We start from the raw sequence: 19,572 nt of genomic DNA, 5'->3' as shown, positions 1-19,572 counted from the left end.
AAGTTATTTTTCCTGAGTACATCGTCATTCTGGAGTGCAAAGCAATGAAATGGCAGCTGTCAAGGGAAGGAGGGAAAACTTTCTGCAATGGAGCAGCACGATTTGGAGTTGCCTAGCCATTTGTCCAGCGATAGCAGTCAAGAAAAAGGAACCAAAAAGCAAGCTTTGACAGATGATCAAAGGACAAAGACGTTCTTATTGTCCTGTTCGACGATCTGGACCAAACAGGTTCTCTCACTCAGTAAATTAAATCGAAAGAAGTATGACAGTTATACACATTGAACACTGTCCAATGAATTGAACTGTAGAAAATGGAAAAGGTGGATGATACCTGTTGCTTCTGTTAAGAAGCCGCAGTGAGACCGCTAAACACTTGCCTTGCTATTGAGAGGCTGGCAGTAGAAAAAGGCTTAGGCACTTTGGTTCTTGATGCCAGAACAAGTGATGGATGTAGGACCCAGAAAGGTGGTGAAGTTTGTTGAGAGATTGTTGTCCAACTGGTGAACAGCGCGGGGTTGCAAGATAGATAGATAGGTGAAGGTGTTCTTGAGAGTAGCATGGCCTCATCGCCCCTTCTATAATCAGCTGGTATACAACACGAGTCAACAAATAGTCATTCCGGTAACAAGGACAAAAAACTATCCATTACAGTGGAGCCTGCAAATTACTAGACGAGGCTACTAATCGGTTAATCGCCACTGTCTGAGCGACAAACAGAGCGGACGAAAAGTGTCAACGGACGAAAAGAGTTAACGGACGAAAAGCCTAGCTTTTGAGCTAGCCAACTCAAAAAATACGTTGGACGAGAAACCTGTAAAAGCGAAGACGTAAATCATTGTTATTGTGAAAAGAATTTCGGCCCCTTTCACCTTTCCTACAACGATCCGTTTTATCTTATCGACCAGAAGCGTTCAAAGCCTGTTTTTCCGATAAAATATTGAAAGCCCTCAAAAAATTCAGAGTATGGAAGGAATAAAAAAACACTGCGCAACTTACGCATATTATAAATGATGAAAGAGCTTCAGAACGTTGTCGCGTTGGCTGAACAAAAAAGGAATTTGCTCGAGGGTCGGCATATAATCCCTCAGGTTTACAATTTTAATATTTGAACAGAAATTTTTTTCGAGAAACGGAATCGGACGAACCCGAGGTCAATAATGAAGCCGCATGCCGCCATTAATTCTCTTTCGGTTTAAGAGCATTCGGAACTTTGGAAACAACCGGAGGTTTTTTATCGATGGAGGATAATTCCTGATGTTGTTGACGGGCATGAATAGTTTATTCTTAATTCCTTGGGAGATTTTATTTCGTTTTACTTTTGCAGACATTCGACATTTATATTGAAAACTGTCAGTTTTTTGTGCACTCTTTTATTTCAGAATATGTATAACTTTGAATTACATATACAGGATGAGTCTTTGACTCGTACAAATATTCAAACCGTAGATTCTTGAGGTGAAAAGAAACACTTTTTTCCCAAACCATTTTTTCTGATTCGGCCCTGATGAAAAGACATAGCCATTTTAAGTTTTTATAATGAGCTGTGCCACCTCTGGATAATCAAAATTACCTTGAGAATAACTAGCTGCATCTGCGACACTACACATCTATGGAACTTTTGAACAGAGTTGTATTCAGCCAAAGTACCCAATTTTTCAAATGTCACATATATTTTTTAAATATTGAACATCAAATTACTCGAAACAGCGCATTATACGAGAAAATATGACGAATACTTTTATTTTATAATACAAAACGTTCAAATATTCATCAGAAAGTATCTAACTTGGTTTCAAGAGTTGTGTTCTTTGAATTTTTGGTATTTTTATGGTACGTAATGGTCATAATGAGAAAACTGGAGGACGTGGGTGATATCTTGTGTTCCAGAAAGATTCATCAAATAAATGAAAAACTATATTCTGAATTTCATTTCATTCGATGAAACCGTTTGTGAGATAGGACTGAAAATAATGTTTTTTATGGTTTTTCAACAGCCTGTATCTTTTAAACCGAACCGATTCAGAAAAAAATGATAAGATGAGGTCTTGACCTCAAGAGTCAACTGTCGCAAAATATTTTCTACGAGTCAAGGACTCACCCTGTATTGTTTCTTCATATTCGAGAATATTAAGGGCAATTGATTTCTCCTTAGTGTGTTTTGATGTGTATTTTATTATTAGGAAAATGCAAGATTTAAGCCAGCTGAAGAGAAGTGTGATGAAGTTACCTACAAAAATAATTTTTAAAATATTTTCATTATTGTGTATCCAGCCCGTGTAAAATAATATATTTTTCCTTATTCTTCGCCTCTATAATAAAACCAATCTGATTCGAATCTGAAGAATACGGTCACAACGTATGGAATAAAAATGGTTTATACATTTTTCCCTCTCCCTTCGAATCATTATCCGGATGCAATATTCCCTTTGAATGTTTTTCGGCATCGAATTCGTTCCGATATGAAATCCAACTATTATGTTAGCCAACAAAGGCTTTTCCCCATATCTTTGTGGTCCACAGGTGGAAAACAATATTCCATTTTATCGGCATATAACCATCAGTTTCCGCTCTGAAATAATGGCGAATGAATAATAGGACAACGACGCTTTCAATTCGGGCATTCGCGCCATTGACTGATTAAAGCAATGTGCGTAAACTGAACGAGTTCCGTTTCCAAACACTCTTATGGGGCGAAGCCAGAAGTGGCTTGAAAACTTTTTGCTCCAATCGGGATTTTTCGATCAGAATGGATTTTCCATTTCACAAGGGATTTATTCTGGAGGATGTCCGAACTATTGGGACAGAGGCTTGTTAGAAATTTGACTATTTTGGCAGTACAAGTTAATCCGTTTTAATAAAATGGCTTTGACTGCCATCAATGGATGTCTCATAGTGTCACTTGATTTAGGTGGTTTCAAGGAGGTTAGACATCAGTTCATATCGCTTTGATTTTATGCAAAAACAGTAGAGGTAAACGGAGAAATATACAGGGAGAGTCTTCGACTCGTACAAATATTTTCACAGTTGATTATTGAGATCAAAAGAAACACTTTTTTCCCAAAATATTTTTTCCGATTCGACCTTGATAAAAAGATATAGCCATTTAAAATTTCTCTAGAGGAACAAAATTTCCTTCAGTATAACAAGTTAAATCTATGACAGTACACATCTGTGAATCTTTTGAACGGAGTTGCATTCAGCCAAAGTACTTAATTTTTCGAATATCACAGATATTTTTTACTTTTGAACATCAAATTACTTCAAAACGGCGCATTTTACGAGAAAATATGAAGAATACTTTTTACAAAATTTTCATTAGATGGCGTCCAACTCTGGTTCAAGAGCTAGGTTCTTTGAATTTTTGGTATTTTCATGGTACGTAATGGTCATAATGAGAAAACGTGGGTGTTATCTTGTATTCGAAAAACATCCATCAAATAAATGAAAAACTATTTTCCGAAATTCTTAATAGCTGAATACAACTCTGTTTGAAAGATTCACAGATGTGTAGTATCGCAGATTTAGCTAGTTATTCCGAAGGGTATTTTGTTTCTTCAGGGATTGGCACATCTCATTATGAGAGAGAAGAAGAGAAAGAAAGAAGTTTTTCTTTCGACCTACAAAATCTACTGTTGAAATATTTGCACGAGTCAAAGACTCACCCTGTATAGGAAAAAAAAGTTTGAATAAAAAAGAGAATCCCACACTGAAGGAGTGTGCTAGGTTTGAACTACTTCAATCAACACATCTCAAACGGATTGAAAATATGACACTTCAGAGTATGCTTCGTTGCCGAAATCGTCAGATCAAAAATTACCAAGTCAGATTTTGTGGAGAGGAGAGGGAATTCCAGAAGTCTTTGTCGATATTGAAAGCGAACCTAAGAACTGTTGATGCATTAAAACTATGGAACTGAATGGGCAGCTATAGGTATCGTAGGCTTAAGAAATGAAGTGCTCTTAGCTTCTTTCAGTAAAGCCAATTTACTATTACGTATTAATATTATCTGATCAGGATCTCGTTGCGGCCTTTGATAACAACGAACACTTCGATCTTTCATTACATTTACATATTGCTGGGTCCTAAGGAAACCGTTCATGATACTAACATATCTAGCAACGTCCTTAGCCTTGTCATCAGAAAAACAAGAGATTCTACACCTCTAGTGCTGTAACTTTGAAATTCATGGGGCCGTGAGTATCGAGGTGAGTATTTCGTGTTCAATGAATAGTGGCCTACAGGAATCACTAGGATACAAGCGGAGTATAGATCTAATAATGCATATTTACGCCACAAACACCCTTCTGAAATTAATGAAGCTTTCCAAAATTAAAATATTAGATATAGCACAAACAACCATACGCCAAACTAACGAGGAGGTTTCCCTCAACCCAAATTTAATGAGTACAGTTTCCTCAATATTGATTTTAAATGAGTTCGCCTGATACCAGTTCACAAAACACCCCAGCAATGCCTCACCAATACCCTTTGCTGATACAACAATTGAAGTATCATCCACAATTGAAATGATTCTTTCAAATAACAGCATTAAATGATGCACCACATCATCAAAAACAAAAAAAAATTAATAGTAGTGGCCCTAGGAGAGAGATCCTTGGGGAACTCCCAGATCAAATCCTCCATGATCAGACCACGAGTCACCAACTCTAAGAGATATAATTGTGTCCATGACAAAGCTCAGGATCCACTGAAGAAACAGAAGCTTTCTGTTGTTGATCGGTGAAAGTTCAACAAACTTTTTTCCTGTCCAAGTAAAGGAGTGTTCCTCTGTATTATACGTGGTGGTAGTGTATGTATATTATTGACCTCTCATTGTTGAACCGCTTCCTCATATTGATCTTTTCGAAGCTCACAAAAGGTTTAATCTAGCAGCTGTTAACCTTTCCGCAAGTTCATCAGCGTTTTCATTTCCACAAGTACCACAACATCCTAGAGCCCTCATTGCATTATGTTAGAGGATTTATAACAACATTCCCATATCAGCAGGATCCTTTCTGTGTCATTCCAGAGCCTTCATTTTGTATTGACTGTTTGTTCCTTCTTTTCGAAACATTTTTGAAACCGAGTGCTGTTAGATGGAACGCTCAAATCTCTGGGGCATTAGGACGTTAATTTCTCTCCACCTACCTATACCTCTTCCTGATTTCTCATTTGACTCATGCACTGAGGTTGGTCTTCTTCTTCTACGTGCGGTGCCCCAACGGGCTGAGCTGAGGCCTAGTGCTCCATTGTTCATCCGATTGTAGTTAAAGAAACTCAAACCCTGAGACACGCTGATAAAAACGCCACAAGTCGACAGTCATCCTTTACTCTTCAAGGTTGCTGCAGATGAACAGAATATGTTCGAGAGTTTCATCGGTGCTCTTGCACTAGCGTCACAGGGAGCAGCCAGTCAGTTCCATTCTATTTAAGTGTTTAAATTAATTAAACAAATGACTAGTCATTGCTCCAGTCACCAGACTCAGCTGTTTCCTCTCAGGAGCCAGGAGTTTTTTGACCTCAGCCACAGAGAACGGTCTGGCGTTGGTCAGTATGACGTTGATATGGCTTAGTCTTAGTCAAGATTCTCCTTATACAGAAACGTCAAGAAACAGAGTATTATTGGGTCGCATTGATCACTTCGACAAGAAATCTTTCTTGAACATTTTCTCTCAGATCGCCTTCGTTCTGGAACAGCCAATATTAAATCGATTTGAAAGGTTGTCGTCGATTTCAAATTCGATTTTACACGTCAACAACGCTATCCCTCATCGCCTGACTCCCTACTCAGCACGGAAAACAACGGGGGGCGTGTCGCGAAGAAAAAATTCATTTGAATTTTCCAGAGTCTGCCGAAACTCATTCAATGTTCACCGGTTCCTCCCCCAAGCGCCGTTTTTCATCGTAATGACTCCGATCATTAAAATGTTTTCAGGCTCGATATTTCAGTGCCGCCTGCGCTAATTAATATTTGTTTACTGAAAACCCTTCACGGGGGAAATTTTTAATTTTAATTTGATGAAGTACGTTCCTTAGGTACTCGATTCTCTTCCTTGAGGAGGTTGATTCTTACGGAAAATATAATTAATTGTTAGTTAACACGTCTTTTGAAGCTCGGTGCTTTGGGGATGATAAATATTCATTAGGTGCACTGCTCGACTATTTTCAGTAACCAACCGTTGATTAAGGAGCTGGAGCTTTTTCATTCATTAGCAAATCAGAGCGAATCCATGGCTAACCTTCGAGAAAACAGAAGAAATTAATTTACTCCGCTATATCTCTCAGACAAACATTCTTGACATTGATTTTTATGCCAATGTAAAGTTTGGGAAATGCCAAAACAGCTCAATCAAATTCTTCACTATTAATCAAGCTAGTATTCAATTGGAGAAAGAAAGCAAATTCATTCTCTCTATACCTTAGCTAAAAAATAAAACTTTGATCTTATGGATATCAGATCTATTATTCCTTTTAATTATGTGCTTGTTCTTATCGACCTCATGGTGTCATACTCACGGGAGCTTGAAATAAGGTCCCTCTAGTGGAGCACAATATCAGCCCTGATAGTTCAATACGTCACCCTCATGCCGCTGATGGTCTTTGCAACGTTAATTAACCCGAAGCGTGGGTTCCCAATTTCATACAGCTTAAGCGAATCTCAGAGGACATCTCTCAAGTGCCTTGAGATGTTAATCCACACATCGCTTAAATATAATTAAGCACAAGATGAAGGACCCTCCTGTTACCGAAAATATTTCGGAACGAAGTGGGGATTGGCAAGGAGAGCTTACGAGTGTTATGAATTTGGCAATATGCGATCGATCATCCTGAGGTTATGACAGATTTCTCTACAAGACAGCTATATTTGAGTCGCACGCCTTTTTGATGTCATGATCACTCATTGCAAAGATTATAGAGTAGAGAGATGGGAAAAGAAGCAACTAAACTGGTAAGAGCGCCATCTGTGTTTCAAATGTGTTTCTAAGACCCTAAGACTGGTTGAAATATTGACTCGAGGGCCATTTGCAGAAGCATATGAAATGTTGTAAGACTTCAGTTGGCCATTTTGATCAAAAAAATTTTGAATGCTTTAATTCTCGAATCGCCTTTAGGTTATCTTGCTGTTGTAGTTGCTAATTATTCAATTTTTTCTTGGTGACTATGAAAACTGGTAACATGTGACTGGGTCATTCATTGATTGATTTTCAGTGCACCGAAGAGGATAAAATTTTCAGGTCGTGAGGTCAATGACTTGAGCAAACACTACTGACTACACAATGTGCTGTAAACATTTTACTTCAAGTAAATTGAGAACTGTTTATCTACGTGGATTGTTGTATGCAAGAAGCATCCCTTGCATGAAGGGCTAATTTAGGGGAATTTATGACTTTTATACGTCTATTCAAAGATTCTCAATGGCTACTTCTTCAATATATTCAGAAATGCAAAGGTTTTATTGATTGCGATTTGGGAATCGGCTGACTGTCAAATTTATGTTTGTCAGTTTTTAGAAACCTGGTGTGAGTGTTTTCTTAATTCATTTATCAATTTGTATATTGTGTCGTAGAGACCATACCATAAAGAGATCATAAAAAAACCATGAAAAACTATACTGACTGGCTAACATACAGGTCTTGTATAACTCTTTAAAGTTTTTTTCAATAGTGGTTCTGAAAATTCTGTGAATAATATGTAAGTAAAGGAAATATGTATGTATGCTATGAGGGTAAATTGATTTCTTACATAAATTGTACAAATTCAACTTAGTTTATTACTGCGAAACAACGTATTGCACAGAAATAATACCTTTGACGTATAGCATATCATACACTCCAGTGTCCTAGTCAAAGCTCTATTTTTTATAAATTTAAAATGAAACATTGCACATCCGACAGCGTATTTCATTGATATCAATGGATTCCAAACCATTTCAGATGAAAACTAACATCCTGCTCACAAAACAGAACCTATTTTTGTTTTGTCGCTTTATTCGTTATCCATAATTTCAAATTTTTGTAAACTTTTATAAATTGTAAATAAAAAAAATGCACATCCGACAGCGTATTTCATTGATATCAATGGATTCCAAACAATTTAAGAAGAAAACTAACATCCTGGTCATAAAACAAAACCATACTTTTGTTTTGTCGCTTAGAATGTTTGTTTTCTGGTCTCAAAAAAGTCGATATTACAATTCAATACAAGAAATGTAATTCGAATTTCGCGCCCTTCAATTATAAAACAGTAAACTGTTATTAAAGAGTTTTTCTGTATTGACAGCGCCATCTCATTATCAAATGTGTTTTCACTGGCCAACATGTAGTAGGAAAGAATAGTATTTGAGCGATTGCTGAGAAAAATAACCGTGGTGGATAAGACGATATAATAGACGAGCATTGTCCTTACAAGACTATAACTTAGTATGAATATTCATGAAAATACCGTTGTATACAGAGTTAAGAGAAAGTAACGCAAAAAATTCACATCTTCAGTATTTACTTTTTTTCAGAAAAATATTCCAACAGGTTGATTGATATTTTGAATAAAGCCACTTTCTACTAATGAAAAGATGCATTCGAACGCTTCTGAAAGATGAAGCAACAAATTCATCGAATTATATTGAAACTGAAGGAATCAATTACACTGCTTAACAATTATTATGAATCACTGACCTACCATATATTATTTCTCGAAAGTTTATTATCAGATATCATAGTATACTCAGTTGATATTTCTTCAGGGATTTTTTTTTTAACTTTAACAATGATATCTTGTACGATAAAAGAAAAGAGTTAATCAATAAATGAGCGATGGGCGTTTTTCTCTCCTCCAGAAACCTCGGATCGGCTGCTTTCAAATCCGCAACCACGAAAGGAAGAAAACATAATTATGAAAACAAATACTCGATCCATTTGACTTCGTTAGTTTCAGTCGCACTCATCCTTCATTCTTGCAGCAAATGCTGAAAATAAATCCAGATGGCTTATACTCCGCCTTATCGCCGAACTTAGGAACGTCACAAGAGAATCTAATTAAGCTAGATCCATCATCCTCAATTCGTAATTTACGTTCAAATTATTCGTATCTCATTCATCTTGCGATTCTTGCGCAAGAGGAGCGATTACGAGTATCCCGCTGAATAGACCGTTTCCGGGAAATTTTTCAATTATCCTTCCGAGGCAGATGGAAAAACTCAGGTACGGAATTGCAGCGTGAGCTGGTTGGTTGAAGAGGTACGAGAATTCCTCACCGATAATTTTATTGCTTGTCGAAGTAAGTTTTGATTAAAATTGACGAATGTGGTGTCATTTTAGATTGTTTCTAGAATTTCTGGCCTGTTCATGTTCCACCTATAAAGGGGATTTTTCCTCAATTTGGGTTATCACTGCATATGCAAGTTTAAACTGAATAATTATGAGTTTCATTCATGATTTTTTCAAATTCACCGCGGAAACTATTCAAAATCATCCTACAAATATGGGGTTTTAAAATTTAAATCGCTTTGCGCGGAGTTTACGATTTGACAACAGCGCATACAAGAAAATGAAAAGAACAATGTCCGATCAGCTTGTTTATAAAATAACAGCTGTTGATCTACAGGGGCGTACTTACTGGCGAGCTTCAACTGCAACCGGCCATAAGAATCCCATAAAATTTTACGACCTTCCTCGTTCGTCGCAGACTTCATAGACAGCCATCTTTATCTATCTCATGAAGATAATGCATTTGTTGTCCTTTTTTATCAAGGCATATTTCAGTCTATGTTGCCAGCTTGTGCAATTCTCACAAAACGCTTTAAACTTTAAATTTCATTTTTAAGTGCTTAAAATATTTTTTTTGGGAAACGGTTGAAATGGTTATTTCAAAATGTGACGTTTCAAAGATATTTCATAAAAAATACATCATTTTCGTCAGAAGGAGTATTCCCCATTGTGATACTAATCTTCAAAAAATGGAAAAAACAGAAACTTTAAGCCAAGATGAAGCCCGCACGAAATTCTCAATAACCTTGGAGTTAACACGTTGACGATGGGTTACTATTTGACGTTCTTGTTTGAAGTCATTCAACCTCACTTTAATAGATACCATACTAATGTTTCGGATTTTAAGTACTGATGGAATGTTCGGGGTAATAATACTGGATGGAATAATCTCTAGATTAACTCATTGACAGGTGTCAAAACATTGAAAGTGAGTTGAGAAACTAGGGTGAATAATAATTATGCAAAGGAGCTCAGTTGTGTAGGAGTTGATGCAAAAAATTAATATCTTCTGTATTTACTATTCTGTAGAAAGATGCTCGAACAGGTTCTCATATTAGTCGTTCAACCTCTCCGAGAATTGTGTTTTGTAAAAGGCAACTTTTACTGTTTCTGCTAAAAATACAGTCTGTTTGCAAAGGTGAGGCTTTTTCTACGAAAGAAAGTAGAACTCATAAAAGTAAGTCGTTCAACCAAAAATGGTCTATATGAAATATCCAAGATGGCTGAGATGCAACCCCTAGAAATTCTACAAAATTTCATTAAATTTTGAGTACGGGACGGTGAAAGGTGACTCCGGCATCGCAAAAACGAAACAAAACGTAAACATATGGCTGGACAATGAATGGTTTAGTACCAAGTTCATCGGATTAGATGTATCAGGTCACTCCTGAGAGAATCATAATTGTTGTATCGTGCAATTTCGGGTGAAAAAAAATGTAGAAAATCGAGACAGTTCCTTAAAAGTGCTTATGTTAGTTATATTGAAACAGTGCTACGATGTTTCCCCATTTTTAGGACGATTGTTAGAATGTTCGCACAAGAAGATTGTGATGAGTACTGTGAAAAAAATTCGTGAATAATTCAGACGAATTTTACTGGTGAGATTTTAAAGTCAGAGCTGATGCATTTTTGATACAGCTTCATTATTTCCCCTCGAAAAATTATTCGAATTGATTTGTTGCTCTAACTTACGTAGCCCACTGTACACGTTACAGGTTGTCCAAATTCAATGTCTAGTGAGGTTATCTAGTGAACTAGACCAGCTATACCTTTTTTTCGGAATCAAAAAATGGCCTCCAACGAGTCGTCGTTTCTGAGTTGGGAAAAAAGTGAGTTTTAACGTTTTCGAAAACTTCGATTCAGTTAATATTCAATGAAACATTTCTCCCAATTTTTAAGACAACCTATTGTAAGATACCACTTGTCAGAGAATCTTAGTCAGAGCAACATTTAACATCCATCCTAACTCAACAATCTGATGCATATCTTTTTTATTTCCACTTGTAATTTTCTCTATCCACCTGAATATACGTATATAATTTCTGTGAAGATATGCTTCAAGTGGAAATACGGCACACTATCCGCATACGGAAAGTTTACTCCGGAAATGTTATATTTTAGCATCACCTAAAATGCAAATAGGGTCATCCTTCACAACAGGCACGAAACTACATATATAACAAGATCCTCGGCACAATAGAATGAAGTTCATTTCATCATAAAGAACGGGGAATTGAAAGAACGTTACGTGCATAAAAGAGTTAACATCGTTATAATGCACTCTCAAGTTCATTCGTATCAGCAGTAAACATCAAATGAACACCAGGCAGTAGAACTTTCTAAATTAGCGCTGTGAGAAGATAAGGCTATTCAAAGTTGTGGAAGTTTCGCAGGAATATTATTTTATAGTAGATCGAGTTGAATAATGACGTAAAACTGAGATGGTCTTATAAGAACATGTAGAGATTGCTACAGAGGCTGGCCCAGCTAATTGAGTCCATCCGAATATTTCCGGAAGTATGATTTCTTCCAGAATCGATGCAGTTCAATTTTAATTCAGAGGGGGCAGAACCTTGAATGGTACTTTTTTGCGTTTTTATTTATCAATTTTCGAAAGAAATCATTTTGGTGTAAAAATTTCTTGAATTGGGAGGAGATTTAAATGATTATTGAATCAGAGAAGAGAAAACCTGTAAAATCCAAAAAACATATTATTGAAAAATTTCTTGCATTCACTAAGTTTTTTGTTCTTGATTCGTCGATCATATAAAAAAAAACATTGTTCAAGTATTTGTTTTTTAAATATTGAATCAATGAATTCAGCCCTTTCATTCCTATAATGAGAAAAGGTTGACGGAAAACATCATAAAAGACTAAATGATCCTCAGCAGCAACAGGTCCATCTACACCGTGTATTTGAACGTGAGGCTTTTTTTTAACAGAAGATAGAACAGGTTAAAATGATTATACAAAACTTCGAAATGACAAAGTTGAAAAAAAATGAAAATGTTTACTGAGATAGATCCTAATACGACCCTAGACCGTTTATTAGCTGAATTATCGCAAAGCAGTGGGAAAAAACTCATCTCCTGATTCGACCATGTGGTTTCGTTCAGGATATTGGCTCGTTCGATTTTTTCTTGGTAATGAAAATGGAAACCTAGAATAGCCGAATTGTTCTCATTATTTTTTCAGTATCTTACACGATTTTATGAAATGGCTGATTTCAATACCAACTAAAAAAAGATTTAGGACATAAGTGTAAAAAATAGAATGAACAATAAAGAGAAGTTCTCGATTTTGTAAGAGCCAAAATCGAGATGTTCTTTCAACAACCACTCCCTACAAATGAATTATAGTAATCAATATGAACCAACAAAGGTTAACGTTCATTTTCAGACCTACCCGAACTTGCAACAAGAACTTTCGGCCGTTATTCCCAAAAGTGTCATGAACTGTTAGTCAGATCGATACAGGGGCCGTTTCCATTTCCGATCCACGCGTGTGTTTATACGGCATTATTTATTATCTTATTATATGTCCGTGACATTCCATGCGAAGCCGTGGACCTCCAACTTGAAGGGCTCTTATGGGGGGTGGAAATCGATATTATATTATCTGCCGCTGAATTCGACGTTCAAAACTTATAGTTTTTCACAGATTCTAGTTGTGTTATTGGTCGAACAAAAGGTTTATCCATTTCTGGAACAAAAATTTAGGTTTTCTATCTCTATTGCCTCTTGGAGAAACTCAACCAGCCTCAACGAAAAACTCCTCATTATAAATGAAAATTGACCTGTTCTATCATATTCCTGCAAAAAAGTAAATACCGAAAATATTTTTTTTGCGTAACTTTTTGCGCGCTGTGTATACACAAATGCTGATGAAAACGAGAACAGCTCTTATGGTGGGCACAATAGATAATTTAGTCGCAGTGCAATGTCATCCCTCAAACAATCTGAATCGAAATCTAACTCAACTGACTCATTGACTCCTAATATATCCTGAAATTTTGGGCTCACTCTGTTCTTCAGAAAGAAAGAAAGAAGGAATTTGGTCATGAATTATTCATAAATGAGTTCAACCATCATTTTGACTTTATATTCACATGATTTTTGATTATCATTCTTCCAGTAAAGCACTGTTGATTTCAATTAGTTTTCACAGACCAATTATTTCCATATGAAAACTACCTTTCCATAAAAGGCAACAGAGGAGGCAAAGGAGGCTAAGCCTCTTCATGAAGCTGAGCACTGAAATTTATCATGTGAATACATGAAATATTTTAGATATTGAGATGAAATTCTTCCCGCTTTAAGGAAAACTCAGTTGTTGTAACTCATGCGTACGTTCACAGTTCTGATACACTACTAGCTAAGAATTTAGCATTCGACCTTTCAATAGAGCCAGCACTGGCAGAGTTCCGCTGTTTCCCACTTCTCTAGCGGTCGCAATCAATTACCTCGACTTTATTCGATCATTTCAATCTCCGAGAGTGTAGATTTCCACAAGAAATTCTCGTTGATTTGAATTCAAAGGATTCGTGGTTAGGTATAATTTTGAAACCATCGTGATTTTGTTGTCAGCGATTGATACTGGATCCCAAATTTACCAGATAAAATCTAGGAAATTAAACATAACGAAACCATACTATAGGGTGGGCAAAATTCGTTGTCTACTGAGGGGATCTCGAGAACTATAACAGTTAGCAGAAAACGAATGACACATTCTCTAGTAATGCAAATCTGAAAAGACGACCGGCCTATAGATTCTATATATTGAGTTATAAACGAAAACTGAGAAACTGCTATTTTCAACAATGCTGAAGTAGAAATTGACGCATAGGAAAAGTGATTCAACAATCAGCAATCTCGATGACAGAGTAGGTATTGAGTTTACGAAAAATCAAACAATATCTAACAGTCACTATGGTAACGCCTACCTACTTATTGTCTTTTTATTCAATAGTGAAACAGAAATCAGAAAAAAGATCATATGGCATTTTTTTCATGAAATATTCAGGTGAATAGTTACAATTTCGCCATCATCAAAAATTTCGTAGGAAGATAAAAAAAAATTCCAACTATAGTTAACATTTGAAGAATCAGAATCTCGAAAATAACTGGATAGAAAAATTTAATGAAATAATGTACGTGTACTTCAGCATTGTTGAAAATGGCAATTTACTAATGCATAACTGTTTTCATAACTCAAAATCTAGAAATCATAGGCCGGTTCCTTTTTCAAATTTGGATTAGTCAGGAAAAAGAAGCTTGTGAATGTGGCATCCGTTTTCTCCTAGCTCTTATAGTTCTCGAGAACCTCTCAGTGGAGAACGAATTTGGCCCATCCTGTATATTGGATATGGAGGAATAATTTCAGTCAGTTAGAATTTCTTGGCGAAAAATAACTCTTACCTCCACGCTGGTTCTTGCTAGTCGATAAAATATATTTCTAAAACTTTTTTGAGAGATACCTACTTAATTTCAGAAAAATATCATCAAACTGAAATAATCTCATTAGTCGACTGAAATCATTTGAATACATCAAAACAACTACTAGGCGCCACTGCCTTCCACAAATATCCAATTTTTTTTCTCAGACGTGAAAATGTTAGGAGCGTTTCCAGTCATTAAGTTTCAATTTGGGTTATGAAGTGATAATTCGAAATTGACAATGCGTGACAAAACTAAATTGCCGTTTTTTGACCCAATAAATAATTCCAACTAGGTAATCGCCCCTCCATCCACGAAAAAATCAGTATCCCCCCAAATTTATTGAAAATTTCATTCCAACAATCGCCTGCATTTCGATCTCATCCAATTATTTTATGAATATTCAAGCGCCGTATCGAAATTCAGCTTCCATAAATTTTTCATCGCACTCCCACGTCACATCCCCGTTTACGTCCGTCCAGTGGATCGACCAACCCCCTCCACACCCGACAACGGGAAAAGTTTGATGGGTTTTCGATAAAATATCATCACGAATGACTGGTGGTAACTCGTTATAGAAGAGGAGTATGAGTTGAAAACTCATGCATTACATCTGTAGTACTTTAAAGAGAAATCAATGGATTTAATGGAATCTCTGTTCCGGAAATGGAATGATTGGTCCACGGGTTGCATGAAAATGTATTTCGGTTAATTGAACACCTTTCAATACGTGCATTACCCTTCGTTGGACATGTGAACTTGTTTCGTTTTTTTTTAATAGCGAAAATAAAAAAAAAACAATCGAAAATAATTTTGGTGTCTTAACCTATAATTGACAAGGGGTATTAAAAACAAGCCATAAAATTTGTTTCAAAAGATTTTTCAATCCTTATTGATATGATTCATTTTTTTTGTAATTGATAAAAGTAAACATTTTTGAGAAAAAAAAAATTATGAACGGGTACATAGTGTGAGTCGTAAAGGCTGGAATGAACTTAAATTTACCCAACAGGCGGATATCATGCTGATATTATAGAGGAACACCACAAGAATTATTTTTGATTTGATTTGACTTTTTTCTCTATGAAAGCTGTAATCTGATGTAGATGCTTAAACTATATATTATCATATTCACTGTTTTAAGCAAAATCTGTTTATTTATTAACTCTTGTCTGTTTAAGTTAAGAATGACTTTCTCGAAATGTAACAAATCGAAGAATTTTTCAAATTTGTTTCGAGTTATTTTTTTCCTTGGTCACAAACAGTTTTATCTTGGTCTAGATTTGATTGAAATTGTGATTCGAAATAACAATAATTCATTTCATATCACAGCATGACGTTTAACTCACTTCATCTCATTTATGTGCTCACTCATGCCTTGAAACTTTTATACAATTTGTGTTGTACTGAGGAGAATCTCTGGTGTTTCTTATTGCCTTAATATCATTGAGTACATAAACCGAGACATAAACCTTCATAAATTATTTCAAATTTCAAACAATTCACAAAATATGGTTCAAGGCAAAAAAAAATCACCTCTATCAAAAAAAAGTTTCAAATAGACAATATAAATTTCAGGATATTTGATTATAACCACTCAACTGATCGACTATAACCCTGTCTAGGTGACAGATAAATCACACTTAAACATAACAACATAAAAATTTTTCGTTATGTAAATTCAAAACTTTCCTTGAGCTTCAGTATTAAATTCTCAAAAAAATAATGCGGAAGAACAAAATTTTATGTACGATTGGCAAATTATTCACTTTCTATGTTCGCATTGCTCAGGTGTAGCTCTTGGAAGTTCCAGGTTATAAGGCGATCGCAGCGATGATACAAATAGGAATAAAACATCCAATAATATCTGGATTGAACGAACAAGATTTAATTGCACCTTGATGCTTTATAGCGATTCAACTTGATACTGAAATCCGATATCAACAAACAAACAAGAACTGAATGCTGTTGGACGTATCGTTTTACTCTTATGAATATGATTAAGAATAAAAATCACTGGTAAAATATTTGCATACGACAATTGTTTTTTACAAATGGGATGTTGAAAAGAGCGTAAATTGAATCAAAAAGCATTGAATATGATGTTATAGATCACTCAATATCTCGCTCAAGATTCAATGAAATTGGCATTGTCTAATCCTTAGGTTATATAACAGTATTCAATTTTGGCGATAGATGAGGAAATAAATCTGTTGCCTATTTCTTCCCTAAAGAATAGTGAAAACGCATCTTATTTCACATTCAAAATTCCACGAATTTTATTCTCCCTGTGATCGCTATGATCAAATAAAATGCGTGAAGCTGATTCACGTCGAAATTTCATGTCTACATTAGCAGCAATTTACATCTCATCTCATTAATTTAGACGGTAGATCAGGAAATATATCTGTTGCCTTTAATTTCTTCCAAGAACAGTGAAAATACGTCTTGTTTCACATCCAAGAATTTTATCCTCTTTGTGACCTTCATGGTCGAACAAAATTTCGTACTGATGATTTACGTTTGAGTTTCATGATTATTTTGGTAGCAAAGTACATCTCTCGTTAATTGAGGCGATAGGTCAGGAGATGTGTCTGATTAAACTTAATAATAGGTAGAATAACATTCCACACAAACACTCCAAATTATCAAAATCGAACAATATTATGATTTCATTAAATTCTGCACGAACAATGTTTTCTCTCTCAAACTTTCAAAGCTATTTTACATTAAATCTCACACGTCTTTAACATACGTTCAGAAAACTTAGTCGTAAAGTAGGCTATGGAATTTTGAAGGTTGATGTTCGGTGGCTTTCCTTGAATTACTTCATCTTCCTAAAATGTAAAGAATAATGACAATAAGCTAAATACCGTTACTTTGCATGGAAAGTGGAAAGGCACTTTTTGTGAAAAGTTACCAGTAATTTTCACTCAACGTGCGAAAAGCATTTCTTTCATTTCACCGAGTGAGATCCTCGGTCAGATCACGAGAATCCAAACAATCTGAAGTGTTTAGAAGAATTCTTGGTAAAAATTTCAACCGAAGTCCACTATTTTCATCTACGTAAGAGACATGAATCTTGAATAAATCGTAGTTTCGTGTTTTTTTTTTAAGGTTACCTATTTCAGTAATATGAATAAATCACAGTAAAAATCTCAATATGTTTATTAATTCGCTATAAATATTAAATTGATTTGGTCATTACTGATAATCCATGATTAAACTGAAGAACTATCGGAAAATTTATCAAAATTCAATCTAGCTATAAAAAGGCACGATGATTTCAGCTTTATAACGTTCTACTGTTAAAAGTCATAAAAGAAAATATGTCCCACTTTTTGCCTTTGACTGATGCATACCGAACTCCAATTTTCATTTTGATGCTTGAAGGGTATGTAATCAATTTTTTCAATATTCTTATAACATGTCAATCTTTATGGAAAAATTGATGTCTTTTTCTCAAAATCCTGCCACATACGCCAACGTATACTCCAGCCACTTGAGATGAAACAGAGGTCGACCACTTTGTTTTTTGGTTGAACATACCTGTCAACAGTACTTTGAAGAGATTGATAATAATCCACTGCGACATTGGGATAATTTTCATCTTTATAATTTGCTGATGATTTTAAATCAACAATCCAAAATGCTAAATTGACAGTTCACCTAGAAAATAGTACCAACAGAACAAGCTAAAAATTACGTTTAGACATGAAATATCGAAGTTCAAAATCCCTCAGCCAACTTAACGACGAATTTTTTTGTACGCACGTTATTTAAACTTTTCTAACGCAGACGAACTCGCAAAATTTTCATTTTAGAATCATCCGAAGCCTTGAGAAATTTTTTTGCGCTGCAATTTTCCCGAAAAAAGTATGTAATCAGTTTTGGTAATCTGACAGAGCAGCAAATTTATGCACATTATAATTTCCAAGGCTTCGTTCACCACGCTCCACATCCTCCGCCACGCGTTTATCCGCCAGCGTAATTGCCTATTAAAACACCGAAGATTGATTCTTCACAACGCATAACTCACCGTTTAAAAACACCATCAAGAGCACGAACTGGAGCAGCGCAGACTTCCTATCGGAAAAAACACTTCTCGCACAACCTCCCATGGTCGCGTTATCACTGCAGAACATCCTCAACCACCAGTTCACCGAAAACTGCGTTAAATCTAGTTTACAAGAAGTTTTCCGAATCACTTTACGCCACCTACGATCTTCATAACCGCCACGGCGCGCTCTTGATCCCGAGATGAAAGATTCCCCGACTTATTAAAATCGTCTTTTATTTCCTTTCCGCGGCTGTCATACACCGTTTATTAATTGGCCCAAATGTGTGACATCCGACACGGCCGCCTGTGATGATGATCGCGACGCCCCGACGTCCTTCGACGGGTGAGAACGCGCGGAAACTGGAGATTGGGCTTCAGCGATGAAGCTGCGCGTCGCGCAGCGTCGTTCGCACGGCGGCGGCGAAGGACGCCACTCCCACATCTCGGGAGTTGGAGAATTTGCACCACCGTCCCCGGGGGGTTCTCTCTGACAGTATTTTCGATATGTCGCGTGAGAATGGGGATGCCAACAGGTTATAACGGCGGTTTTTCAATTATTTACATGTCGTTGTCGCGGGTGTTCCGCAGGGCGCGGGTCGGGGTTCCTCGATTTTCCGGTGTTCGCGGGATGGGCTTTTTTTTCGATGGTTTCACGTCGGTGGTGCTTGTTCGGGAACGCTCAGATAACCTGGTCCAATTTTTTATGTGTTTCTTATCGAATGAGTGGTGCCCCCCTGTAATGGCCAACATTCGTCTTCTATGTGAATGGAAATTAAATTGAAATAAAAATAAAACGAAGGATAATGAGGAAACA

At 36.1% G+C, this 19,572-nt stretch overlaps 1 protein-coding gene across 1 annotated transcript in view; it reads right to left on the bottom strand.

Annotated features, from left to right (window-relative positions):
- LOC123319077 overlaps positions 1–19,125 on the bottom strand; it is a 156,967-nt gene extending 137,842 nt beyond the window's left edge. The window contains exon 1 of the mRNA XM_044905924.1: positions 18,738–19,125. Within this exon, the coding sequence (XP_044761859.1) occupies positions 18,738–18,843 (106 nt within the window). The 5' untranslated portion in view covers positions 18,844–19,125. The remainder of the gene's footprint in view (positions 1–18,737) is intronic.
- Between the last annotated feature and the right edge of the window lie 447 nt (positions 19,126–19,572).

This window comes from Coccinella septempunctata, chromosome 8 (assembly GCF_907165205.1).
Source record: "Coccinella septempunctata chromosome 8, icCocSept1.1, whole genome shotgun sequence".
NCBI classification, from domain to species: Eukaryota; Metazoa; Arthropoda; class Insecta; order Coleoptera; family Coccinellidae; genus Coccinella; species Coccinella septempunctata.
This window is presented reverse-complemented; position numbering and strand designations above follow the sequence as displayed.